The sequence below is a fragment of the Hemiscyllium ocellatum genome, chromosome 1 (assembly GCF_020745735.1).
Source record: "Hemiscyllium ocellatum isolate sHemOce1 chromosome 1, sHemOce1.pat.X.cur, whole genome shotgun sequence".
In the NCBI taxonomy this organism is placed as follows: domain Eukaryota; kingdom Metazoa; phylum Chordata; class Chondrichthyes; order Orectolobiformes; family Hemiscylliidae; genus Hemiscyllium; species Hemiscyllium ocellatum.
Window position 1 is genome coordinate 37,014,904 of NC_083401.1, and position 13,975 is coordinate 37,028,878.

The following is a 13,975-nucleotide window of genomic DNA, read 5'->3' on the forward strand; positions in this document are numbered from 1 at the left end:
TCGTTTGGTTTTGGTTTAAGACCATAAGAAATAGGAACAGGAGCAGGCCACTTGGCCCCGAGTGACTGCCCTGCAATTGAATAGAATAATGGCTGATGCATCGTTGCTCACTTCCACCTTAATGCCCTTTTCCTGACTGGTCAAGTATCTATCTCAGTCTTAAATAGTCAGAGGAACTCTAGATGGTTGAGAGACATGAGAGTAAAGAAATTCCTTGTCATCTCAGTCTTAAATTGGTATCCCTTTATTCTGAGACAATGCCCTCTGGTCCTTGACTCTCCCATGAGGGGAAACATTTACTCTGTCAAGCCCCTTAAGAGAACTGTATGTTTCAGTCAGATCACATCCCATTTTTCTAATGAGTGGACCCCAACCTGTTTGTTTTTTACTCAAAAGGCAATCCCTCCATTGTAGGGATCATGCCAGTGAACCTTCTCTGAACTGCCTTCAGTGAACTGATATTCTTAACTTAAATAAGGGGACTAAAACCGGTCACTGTACTGCAAACACCGTCTCATCAGCACCTTGCACAGTTAAAATTTCCCATCTTTTATATTCCAATTCCCTTGAAATAAGAGCAAAGATTCCATTAGCATTCCTGATGTTTCAGGAATGTGTGCTAACTTTGTGTCACAAGCACAGTTACCCCCAAGTCTCTGTGGTTTTTCTCATTTACATAATTTTCTGTTTTTTTTAATTCATTGAGGAATTGGGCATTGCTGACTAAGCCAGCATTGATTGCCTATGTGTAATTGTCCAGACGGCAGTTGAGAGTCAACCCAATCACTGTGGGTCTGGAATCACATGTACGCCAGAACAGGTAAGAATGGCAGTTTCCTTCCTTAAAGGACATGAGCGAAACAGATGTTTTTTTTGACAATTGACAACAGTTTCATGGTCACCTTTTAGACTTTTAGTTCCAGACTGTTAGGAAATTCAAATTCCACCATATGCCATGGTGGGATTCATGCCCAAGTCATTGCCTGGATTTCTGGATTAATAGTCAAGCGCTAATACTATGAGGCCTTTGTTTCCCCCTATTCTTTTGTCCTGTCTTCCAAAAAAAAGCAACTTTGCACTTTATCACATTTATACTCTATTTGATAACTTTTTGCTCATTCACTTAACCTACCAATATATTTCTGTCAACTGTTTGTATTCTTCTTGCAACCTGCATTTTCACCTTTTTTGTGTTAATTGGCTGCAGCATATTGACTTGCCTCCTCCAAATTATTAATATATAGTAGGCGTTTGCAACCCCAGCTCTGATTCCTTGGGTTCAGATTGAGCTATTCATTTTCTATACCAGTGAAGAATTCTGACATCATGGTTTCCTTTTCCTAAAGGACCACTCTCAACAAGGTTGTTAGTCAATTCTTTCTCGATGCACATAACCTGTTCTGTCACTCATTCCCCAAGTTACTGGTCTTCAAAACACACACACATTCCTGGAATTCATCTGCCACAGCCTTTTTGCAAATGTAGTTTGCCTCATACTTTTACGGATTGAAATAATCCGTGATTACCCTTGTTGCATGCATCTCTAATTTCCTGTTTAGTCCCCTTGCCAACTTAACACCACTGTTGGAGGTCCTTAGCAACCCCATTAGTGACTGTAGCACTACTTGTTAAGAAAGGAAGAAGACAAAATCAAACTCTAGGCGAATTTGCCCAAAATCAGTTGTCAGAATTCAGTTCAAAAGTTCTCCACTGGTGATTCAGCGTGTGGAACATCCCGATTTTGTGAAAGGTATTATAAGATACTTTAATGGGGCCTTGAGGTTAAACTATTGCATTAGATTTACTGCTGGGTGTTGGAGACATCTGGGAATTCAGGGCATGTCATTTTGCGGAATCAGATGCTTTCTGCAATTAGAATCAGTTTTGATGAAGTTTTCCTCTTAGAAAATTAGAATAAGTTGTTTTGAGAGAGTAATCCTATTTATCAAAAACGCCAAGAAAAATGATCAAACTAAAGAGGAGGCAGTGGTGTACTAGTAATGACGCTACAGCAAGTATTCCATAGTTCCAGACTAACATTAAGAATATGGCTTTGTATCCCACTTTGGCATTGATTCCGCAAAAAGATTTGCATTAAAATAAAATCTAATAACAAGCATGTTACTGTTGTCATTTGTGATAAATACCAGCCTGATTCACTCGTGCCATTTGACGGAAGAAAATCTACCATCCTTACCTGGTCTGACCTCCAAGTGACTCCAAATCCAGGAGTTGATTGTCTAAAATGGCCTAGCATCCACTCGATTGGAGAGCAGTTAGGGATGGGCAGCAAATACTGACCCGCCAGCAATGTCTTCATCCCATGACAGAAAAACCTAAATTAATATTGCAGAATTTGTCCATTTTGTCATTGTTCTCCATGCCTTCAGCTCATCATGAATTGGATTGTGTACATAATCCTTTCTCTTCATGCTGTTTCCTACATTGTACAATAAAGTGATAGAATTCCTCATCAGACCGCTCAGTACAACAAGGACTAGTAGGTATTTTCATTCTTTGATTCAAGATATTTGGGTGAACTAATTGGGAATGAAACTTTTGTGTTTTCCTTCTTTGGTGCAGTTAAATGTGTGTTGAAGCCTATGACAATATTTTACATTTGTTTGTAAGTCTGTTGTGCTTCTGAACTGGACCCCTGCAATTTTGTCAACTAAGTTTGGCTGAATGCTGTACAATGATTTCAGAACATAAAGTTATTCTTTGTGAACTTTCAGGCATAAATCTATTGTTCAGTATAAATGAGTTTTTAATTCCCAAAGATGTGATGTCCAGTTTGTGTAAGTTAATTAATTTTAAAAGAGTTAAAATCTGACCGTCAGTTTTAAATCTAAAATGTCTAAATATTTGCAGAAAGACAAAATGTGAGCTGATATGCCCTCTACTTAAGCACTAAACTGCAAGATTCCCCCTTTTCTGAAGATGAGTTCTTAATTCTATTTCTTAATGAATAAAGTGTTTATTCATACTTTCAGCCTCATCTCCCCTATGTTAATGCACGTCACTCTGTTGTAATGTAAACTAAATATGCCTGCAAAGAAATTCAGTTTTAGTTTGCTTTTATGATGTCTTGTCAAGATTAGAGTGGTGCTGGAAATGCACAGCAGGTCAGGCAGCATTCGAGGAGCAGGAAAATTGAAGTTTCAGGCAGGAGATCATTCCTGATGAAACGTCGGTTTTTCTGCTCCTCAGATGCTACCTGACCTACTGTACGTTTCCAGCACCACTCTAATCTTGACTCTAATCTCCAGCATCTGCAGTCCTCACTTTCGCCTTTTATGATGTCTGCTCAAGCATTCAAAATCGTGTTCTTTTCTCAATTCTTAAGTTATCCACTCATCAAGCCATATTGGGAAATTTCGGTACTACCACGAGTATGAATATTTCTTGGGCACTCTTCTCGACAGTGATTAACCATGGCCAGCATCACAGATAAACCTGATGCTGTTCTTGTACAATGCCCCTACACCTGAATTTTGCACTAAAATTTGTGCTGTCAACTATTTCTTTCATTCTTTCTATCTGAATTCACTCTCTGCTTTTTGTTTGGAGACTGTATACCAGGAATTTGTGGTTTGAGTACATTGGTTCATGTTCTGTATACTTTGTTCATGTATCGGTACTATTGGGGTGTGCTGCTATTCATCAGCTGACAGCTTGGTTCATGGCTCTGCATGATGCTGCCTGATCATTTTACCTTTCCTTCTGATTGTATGATCAAGGCTGTTAATTTATGTTGAGTATTGCAGTTGCTGTGCAGCACATAGTGATACGGATATAGGTTTGCTCACTGAGCTGGAAGGTTCATTTTCAGGCGTTTCGTCACTATACGAGGTAACATCTTCAGTGAGCCTCTGGACGAAGCACTGCTGGTGTTTCCTGCTTTCTATTTATATATTTGGGTTTCCTTGCATTGGCAATGTCATTTCCTGTGGTGATGTTCTTTATCTCAGGGGGTGGTAAATGAGATGCAAGTCAGTGTGTTTGTTAGAGTTCTGGTTGGAGTGGCATGCTTCTAGGAATTCTCATGCAGTTACAGGTCTTTTGTTACTGTTCTTGTACAGTATTTTGTAAATTACATTAGTTTGCTTGTTGGCTATATTGGGCCTTTCAAGTTCATTAGCTGCTGTTAATGAACTTGAAACACCCTGTACAGACAACAAGCAAAACTAATGTAATTTACAAAATACCATGCAAGAACTGCAACAAACAATTCATTGGACAAACAGGCAGAAAACTAGCCACCAGGATACATAAGCATCAATTAGCCTCAAAATGACATGACTCCCCTCCCGTTAGTATCCTTACATACAGATAAGAAAGGACACTACTTTGACTGGGACAACACATCCATCCTAGGACAAGCCATACAGACATGCATGCAAATTCCTAGAAGCATGGCATTCCAACTGGAATTCTATCAACAAACACATTGAGTTAGACCCTGTCTACCACCCCTGAGAAAAAGGACAAGAAATGACATCACTAACCCAAGGAAACCCAAACATATAAATAGAAAACAGAAAACGCCAGCAGTGCTTCGTCCGGAGGCTCGCTGAAGATGTTACCAAGTATGGTGACGAAATGTCTGAAAATGAACCTTCCAGGTCAGCGAGCAAACCTACATCGAGAACCTCAACCTGAGCTACATATCGTCTCAAAACTCGCTAACGTGGTGATATATTGAAATTCTGGTGTCTTTGCATTGATGGTTTTGTGTACAAGCAAGAATAAAATATTCTGAAATGCTTTTGTATTTGCAGCTGGCTGAGGAGCATCCAGATGCTTCTGCTGAGGAGATTGAAGAGTTGCTGGAGTCTCAATGGGCTATGCTTAGTGATAAACAGAGAGCACGTTACAATACTAAGTTCTCTCTAGTAACCCCTGTAACTGAGCATAAATCTCCTGTTTTGGGTTCAGGTAAGTGTAAACTATCAGTTGAACTCTTTCTGACATTTCTTTTTGCAAGAGATGGACACTGTTTCAAATATAAAGTGTTGGGTTTTAGGAGTAACAATTGGTTTGGGAGTTGCCCAGGTGACTTTGGAAGAGTTGAGCTGGCTGCCAGTTGCTGAGGTGAACTGAGCAGGAAGCCTGTCTCAGGGTTTCTGCACTATGGCCAATAATCAAAATAAAAGAGTAAAATGTAATGCATTAATCCAGACTTCACTGCAAACACATCCCATGGCCTGATGCAACTTCTGCACATTTCCATCCACCATCCACCACGTGTCAACTGGCCAAGTATCGACAAGGGGAAAGGGCAGGAAAGTGAACTTGAGGAGTGTTATATCAGCCATGATCCGATTGAATGTTCCTTTTTTTTTAAGAAAAGTTTTCAAATCTATACTGCCACTCTGATCGTGGCTGATCTGTTAACACTGAACTCCACTTGCCTATCTTTTTTCCTATAATATTTGATTCCCTTGCTGATTAAAATCTATGTCCACCTTGAATGTACTTAGCAACCCAGCCTCAGCAGCATGCTGCGGCTCTCGTTTGTAAAAGCAAGTCTTGAATGCTTTGATGTATCTGACCAACTGTTTATCAGTTGGACAGTTGCAAGGGCTTTGTGTGTAAGCAGTGCATAATCTCCTCTACAGTAGCTAAGCCCAAATGTAGCTTGACCGCAACCTCAAGGTCAGCGTTCTGGATCATCTCAACAGGGCCTTTAGCTATCCAAAGGGGTGTCCTGGATGCCTGAAAGAAAGTGCTTAAGAACTGTTTTGTTTCCTAGTCTAATCTTCACGCCCTAGGTTTCAGGCACGTGGGACTGCACAATTTCACTTGACTGATTCATGACTGTTCTGTCAAGCATTGTGGTACATTTCAGATTAAGGATGAAATTTACTTTGACACGTATCATACGAAAGTTGAGTTATTTTGTCTGCACCCTACTGATAACTAATGTTTTTACTTGTTGTCTCGGTTTTTTTTTGCACAACATAAAGTGATTGGGAGTTGATCATGGCGGGGAATGATAGTCACAGAGATGTACAGCACACAAACAGACCCTTTGGTCCAACTCATCCCTGTTGACCAGATATCCCAACCTAATCTAGTTCCATTTGCCAGCATTTGGCACATATCCCTCTAAACTCTTCCTATTCATAAACCCATTCAAATACATTTTATATGCTGTAATTGTACCAGCCTCCACCACTTCCTCTGATAGCTCATTCCATACATGCGCCACCATCTGTGTGAAAAAGTTGCCCTTAGGTCCCTTTTAATATCTTTTTCCCCTCACCCTAAACTTATGCCGTCTCGTTCTGGACTTTCCCACCCCATGGAAAAGACCTTGTCTATTTATCCTATCCATGCCCCTCATGATTATATAAACCTCTATAAGGTCACCCCTCAGCCTCCGACACTCTAGGGAAAACAACCCCAGCCTGTTTAACCTCTTCCTAAAGCTCAAATCCTCCAACCCTGGCAACATCCTTGTAAATCTTTTCTGAACCCTTTGGGGTTTCACAACATCCCTTCGATAGGAAGGAGACCAGAATCGCACGTAATATTCCAAAAGTGGCCTAACCAATGTCCTGTACAGCTGCAACATGGCCTGACATCGCTAAGACTCAATGCCAATAAAGGAAAGCATACCAAATGCTGCCTTCACTATGCTATGTACCTGCGACTCTACTTTCGAGGAACTATGAACTTGCACTCCAAGGTCTCTTTGTTAAGCAGCACTCCCTAGGAGTGTAGCATGAAGTATATAAGTCGTGCTCTGATTTGTTTTTCCAAAATGCAGCACCTCGCATTTATCTAAATTAAATTCCATCTGCCACTCATCATCCCATTGGCCCATCTGATCAAGATCTCGTTGTAATCTGAGGTAACCTTCACTGTCCACTGCACCTCCAATTTTGGTGTCATCTGCACACTAACCAGACCTTGTGTAGCTCAGTGTATGAATTCAGAATGTTTGTATTTAGTTCAGGATATTTCTCTTTTCTCATACTATTCCACTAGGTTTTTCAACTAGTTCTCCTGGGCCAACCAGACGCAAGGTTCTACAAGATTCTCCAAAAAGAACAACTAGATCTAGTGGTAGGTCAAAGGAAACCCTTGCTACAGTTATTTGATTTGCATGTAGCTTTATTGACTCTGCTGTATGTTTTAAAGTTGATGTTGCGCTTTCACTTCTTTCTGAGCTTTCCGCGTAATGAAATATTAGTTGCTGGTTCAATTATGGGAATGCTGTCAGATGGGGAGAGCATGATTCAGGACCACATGACTTTAATTTTTTTTGTACTTCAGAGTGATATAGGGCTTGAGGACCAATTAGCAGTATGTTCAACTGTTTATCACGTAGAGAGGGAATGAAGTGCATGGAAGGAATACTATCAACCTGAAGCCCAAACTCCAATTTAGAAGCAAGCTTCAAAGGTACTGCGTTGAAAGTAATTTGGGGAGCTGAGTTTTTGCTTTCAAACAGGAAATGGAATTCCATTTATTTCCATGCCTTAGACCTGACCTCAGGTCATAGAGTCATAGAGATGTACAGCATGGAAACAGACCCTTTGGTCCAACCTGTCCATGCTGACCAGATATCCCAACCCAATCTAGTCCCACCTGCCAGCACCCAGCCCAAATCCCTCCAAACCCTTCCTATTCATATACCCATCCAAATGCCTCTTAAATGTTGCAATTATACCAGCCTCCACCACATCCTCTGGCAGCTCATTTCATACACGTACCACCCTCTGCGTGAAAAAGTTGCCCTTTAGGTCTCTTTTATGTCTTTCCTCTGTCACCCTAAACCTATGCCCTCCAGTTGTGGACTCCCTGACCCCAGAGAAAAGACTTTGCCTATTTATCTTATCCATGCCCCTCATAATTTTGTAAACCTCTATGAGGTCACCCCTCAGCCCCAGCCTGTTCAGCCTCTCCCTGTAGCTCAGATCCTCCAACCCTGGCAACATCCTTGTAAATCTTTTCTGAACCCTTTCAAGTTTCACAACATCTTTCCGATAGGAAGGAGACCAGAATTGCACGCAATATTCCAACAGTGGCCTAACCAATGTCCTGTACAGCCGCAACATGACCTCCCAACTCCTGTACTCAATTCTCTGACCAATAAAGGAAAGCATACCAAACGCCGCCTTCACTATCCTATCTACCTGCAATTCCACTTTCAAGGAGCTATGAACCTGCACTCCAAGGTCTCTTGTTCAGCAACACTCCCCAGGACCTTACCATGAAGTGTATAAGTCCTGTTAAGATTTGTTTTCCCAAAATGCAGCACCTCGCATTTATCTGAATTAAATTCCATCTGCCACTGCCCTTCTCATCGGCCCATCTGGTCCAAATCCTGGTGTAATCGGAGTAACCCTCTTCACTGTCCACTACACCTCCAATTTTGGTGTCATCTGCAAACTTACTAACTGTATCTCTTATGTCTGCATTCAAATCATTTGTATAAATGACAAAAGGTAGAGGGCCCAGCACCGATCCTTGTGGCACTCCACTGGTCACAGGCTCCAGTCTGAAAAACAACCTCCACCACCACCCTCTGTCTTCTACCTTTGAGCCAGTTCTGTTTCCAAATGGCTAGTTCTCCCTGTATTCCATGTGATCTATCCTTGCTCATCAGTCTCCCATGGGGAACCTTGTTGAACGCCTTACTGGTGAAGAGTTACTCATCTGAATTTTCATTGTGTCATCCTCTTCATTGTCATGGAGATAGGCTTTTTATTCAATTTAGAGTGGTAAGTGCACTTGCACCCTGACGGGAATGGCTGATAATTAACGGGCCACTTCCGTTAAAATAAATAGAGCTGCCAGCTCACCATTGGAGTTGAGGAAGAGAAGGGAGTTGCGGGAGCTTTGGTGAGAGGGGGTGAGGAATGTGGCAGATGGAAAATCCCTCTATGTGCCACGCTAATAGTTGTGTTTTCCCTGCCAAACTTATCATTAGCAGATATTTAACGTCTGTAAGCATGCCCTCAGCATTGTATCCTGGTCTGTCACTGAGTGCCCATCTCAAGACAGCTTTTCTCCCAAGACTCTTAAAACAGTGACTGTCCATTTCCACCAATATGGTTAACCTGATGACCCTGAAAATCCTGCTCGACCGCTAAGGGTTAGTAATGTTTTGCAGAACAAGAGTACGTTAGATTCCTTTCTACTATTTGTATCACTGATGTATAGAAGGCAATTACATTCATCAAGTCTTACTTTTCTTCGACAAAGCTCCGTTACAATGAAGTGCTAGTTTCTGGGTACCTGGTTTTTTTTTTAAAACTTTTCCTCTTAAGCACTAATGTGTTGTGATATTCTATTTTACTCTGAATAGTCTAATTCACAACTGAGAGATAGCATTCCAGGATTTTGACGCAGTGATGGTGAAGGAACAGCAGTATACTTCCAGAGTAGGATGATGAGTGGCTTGGAGGAAAACTTGCAGGTGGTTGTGTTCCCTTGTACCTACTGCCCTCGTCATTCTAGATGGAAGTGATTGTAAGTTTGGAACGTGCTGTCGAAGGATTTTTGAATTTCTGCAGTGCATATTGTAAATACATACTGCTATTACCAAGTGTCAGTGGAGGAGGGAGTGAATGTATTGCTAGGCAGGCTGCTTTGTCTTGGATGGTATTGAGCTTATTGAGTGTTATTGGAGCCACACCCATCCAAGCAAGTGGATAGTATTTCATCACACTCCTGACTTGTGCCGTGTAGATGATGGACAGGCTTTGGGAAGTCAAGAGATGTATTTACTTGCCGTAGTATTCCTAGCCTCTGACCTGCTGTTGGAGCCATTCTGTTCATGTGCTGAGTCCAGTTGAGTTTCTTTTGGAGATGAATGTTTCAGTGCATGAAGCCTTTTAGTTCTCTTGCCTTCTGTCTCTCTCATCCTGATTTGCAGTTGCACACAGAACTGCTTTCCTTCCTGTCCTATATTTGCTGTGGGACAAATTGCTCTGAACCTGAACAATAGTCAGTTCAGAGAATCAGAATTAGCTTTTGTTGTCACATACTCAGTGAGTACAGTAAAAAGTTTATACGTTGCCTTACAGCCCAACTTAGTTACAAATGTACCTAGGTACAGCTTGTTTAGTTACAAATTTTAAACAATAGAGAAATAAAATGTCCAGCATCGCAGAAATAAACTTTGAGAACAACAGGCCAAGCTGGCAACTAGTTTCCAGTCCGCACTGGACCCTGGCTCCAGAACATTCTGGGCTTCACCTTGAGCATAATGGGGCTTCAGACCACTATGCTGGGCCATGGACGTCATGCCAGGAGGTCACTGTAGCAGGCTGTTTGGGGGTGGGGGGGGGGCGGGCTGCTGACAGGCCATGCTGCGAGGCTGCTGCGCCAGGTCGGGAGGTCACATCACCACACCAGGAGTCTGTGATGGGAGGAGGCAGCTGCGCCAGGACTGGAAGTCCATGCCAGAGGCCACAAATTGACAGAGGAACCATAACATTTGCAGGAAAAGAGCTGGACAAAAAAACTATGGTACCAGCCATATATTCTAAGTTGAGCTCAATGTTCCTGGCTTGGGACTATAGCTCCCAGGAAAGAATAATTTCCAAAAGGTGACCCATTGCTGGTAATATATATTAGTTAACAGTTTTGCTTTTGCTGGTATTTTCAGGTTTCCCCTTTCAAAGAAAGGAGGTAGGAAACTATCGGCCAATTAGGTTTGCATTTGTCATGGTGAAGATGTTCAAGTTCATTGTTTAAATATATGTTAAATGCACATTTAGAAACATTCAGCGTAATTGGGAAGAATCAGTATGATTTTGCAAATGGAAATCATGTTAACCACGATTAACTTTTGAAGGATTAATGTATGTTGTGGATAGAGGAGCCTGTAGGCATACTGTACTTGCATATTCAGAAGTCATTTGAGAAAGTACCACATCAAAGGACAATAAGAGCCATGTGTAGGGTATAATGTATTCGTATGGATAAATAATTGGCTGACTGGCAGGAAACAAAGAATTGGTAAATGGTTCTATGTATGGCAGGATTTTGTCTAATCGTTTTGTGGGATGTGGGTGTCGCTGGCTGGCTAGCATTTATTACCTGTCCCTAGTTGCCCTTGGGAAGATGGCAGTCAGCTGCCTTCTGGAACCACTGCAGTCCACCTCCTATGGCTTGACCATTAGAGAGGGAATTTCATGAATTTAACCCAGTGACAGTGAAGGAACGGTGATTTCTTTTCAAGTCAGGATGATGAGTGATGATGGAGGGGAAGTTGAAGGTGGTATATCTGCTGCTCTTGTCCTTCCAGGTTGGAATGGTTATGGGTTTGGAAGGTATTGTCTGAGGATGTTTGGGGAATTTGTGCAGTGCATCTTGTAGGCAGTACATAAGACACATTGCTGCTACTGAGCATCAGTGATGGAGGGAGTCAATCCTTGTGTGTGTAGCACCAATAAAGTGGGGTGCTTTGTCCTGCTTCTTGAGTGTTGTTGGAGCTGTACTTCTAGTCGGGTGGCAAGTGTGCCTTGTAGATGCATCGGATCTGTGGAGTCAGGGGGTGAGTTGCTCATCACAGTATTCCTAGCCTCAGACCTGCTCTTGGAACCACTCTGTTTACATGATGAGTCCAGTTGAGTTTCTAGTCAACTATCATCTCCAGGATGTTTTTTTTTGTGGAGAATACAGTGATAGTAACACCATCAAATGTTAAAAGGTGGTGGTTAGCTTGTCTCATATTGGTGATGTTCATAGCCTGATATTGGTTGATACAAGTGTTACCCCAAGCCTGGATATTGTCCAGATCTTGTTGCATTTGAGTATGGACTGCTTCAGTATCTGAGGACTCACCAAATGGTACTGAATGTCGTGCAGTCATTGACAAATATCCCCACTTCTGGCCTTATAATGACGGGAACGTCATCGAATTCGCAGAAGATGGTTGAGCTGAGGAACTCCTGCAGACATGTCCTGGAGGTGAAATAACTGCTCTCCAACAATCACAACCATCATCCCCTGTGTCAGGTGTGATTCCAACCATCGGAGAGTTTGCCTCCAATACCCATTGATTTCAGTTTTTCCACGGCTTCTTGATGCCACACTTGGTTGAATACAACCTTAATGTCAAGGACTGTTACTCACGGCCTACCTCTGGAATTCAGCTCTTTTGTTTATGTTTGAACCGAGGTTGTAATGAGGCCAAGAGCTGAGTAGCTCTGCCAGAACGCAAATGAAATACTACATCTGCCCATATACAACTTCCCTCACTTCCATCCAGGGCTCTAAATAGTCCTTCCAAGTGAGAGGTTCACCTGCATCTCCTCCAACTTCACTGCATCTGGTGCTCCCGATTGTGGTCTTCTCTACATCATTGAGACCCAATGGTAGACGAGGTGACTGCTTGGCCATGCTTCTTCACCAAGCTTCATCCTGACCTCCCGGGTCACCGCTCACTTCATTCCCCCCTCCCACTCCTGCTTTGACATCATAATCCTCAACCTCCTCCATTAGCGTGGTGCATCAGACAGCAAATTGGAGGAGCAACACCTTCTCTTCCAACTGGGCAGCTGACAGTCTGGAGGATTTACATTGAGCACTTCAGTTTCAAATAACTTACCCAGCAATTCACTGGCTCCCTTTCCAGCCACGCCTTCTCCTTTCCATTCCACCTACTGAGCCTTCTTTCCAGCTACCAAGCAAATTCATCCTTCCCATTAATCAACCAGGCCATACCCACTACCTGTGTTCACCTATCACCACCTCACCTTTCTGTTACTCTCTCTAGCTATCCCTCCCGTTCTACCCTCCACATCTGCTCAGGTGTTTCCCAGAACTTGGGGAAGCTAGGGCCCCTTGCTGAAATATTATCATTAATAGTCACAGCTGGTGCCATTATTGAAGAAAGGTTATAGCTCCCCCTATCCCCACTCTGGTCATGAGGAGTTATATCCAGATCAGATCAGTAAGGATGGCCGTTTGCTTCTGTGAAGAATGTTCGTGAACCAGATGGGTTTTTTTCCAACAATGGATTCATACTCTTAATTCTAGAATTCAAAAAAAAAATCAAATTCCACCATCAGCCACAGAAGAATTTGAACTTGGGTTCGCAGAACCTTATCTCGTTCTCTGGATTAATAGTACAGCAGTAATACCACTAGGCCACGACCTCCCCCAACTGGGGGATATGCCAAGCCATGAAGTTGCAGACTGTGATGGAGAACAGTTCTGCTCCTGTTAATGAACCACATTGCTTCATAGCTGCTCATTCTTGATTATGTTTGTAGGTCTGTTTGAAGCCTGTCCCATTTAGCACATGATAGTGCCACATGATACGATGGAGGTTATTCTCAACATGAAGGATACAACAATTGGAGTCCCACAGTGGTTAGGCCCTTTTTTTTTTTGTCTTACAACTTTTGGATGAGGGAGTGAAGGCTCGGTAGATAACATCAAGGTCAGTTAAATAGTATATTGTGAAGAAGACATTAGGAAGTAGCAGACAGATATAGATAGGTTGAGTGAACTAGCAATAATCTGGCAGATGGAATGTAATATGGGAAAATGTAACTTGAATTTGGTAAGAAAAATGAGCAAGCATGTAGAACAAATGCAGAATTCTAAGGTGCACAGGTTCGGTGTTCTGGTGTGAGAGTCACAAAGTTGGTCTGTAGATGCAGCATATAATCTCGGAAACTGTTAGAAATTGAACATAAAAGTATAGATATTATAATTCATTTACATAGGACTTTGGTGAAACAACGTCTCAAATACTTTATGCAGTTTTGGCTTCCTTGTGTGTAGAAAGACGTAAACCGCTTTGAAGGTGATTCAGAAGCGGTCATATGTTGGCGGAGTTGGACAGTCCTGCCAGAGATTTTCTGCTTTGCCTGTTCTTTTTGGTTTTGTTTTCTCTTGCTTTTCCTCCTTTCCCTCTGCCTTTGACGCCTGTTTCCAGCCCCCTGCACATGGTCGGCCACCTGGAGCAGGGATGCCAGCAATGAGCAGCCAAGCGTGGAAT

The 13,975-nt window shown here is 42.3% G+C and overlaps 1 protein-coding gene across 4 annotated transcripts in view; it reads left to right on the plus strand.

Moving 5' to 3' along the window:
- Positions 1-13,975, plus strand: part of nsd2 (nuclear receptor binding SET domain protein 2) — a 153,874-nt gene that overhangs the window by 79,879 nt on the left and 60,020 nt on the right. For all 4 annotated transcript variants that reach the window (XM_060846047.1, XM_060846208.1, XM_060846289.1 and 1 more), the window contains 2 exons: positions 4,782-4,938; positions 6,997-7,074. In XM_060846047.1, the coding sequence (XP_060702030.1) occupies positions 4,782-4,938; positions 6,997-7,074 (235 nt within the window). The remainder of the gene's footprint in view (positions 1-4,781; positions 4,939-6,996; positions 7,075-13,975) is intronic.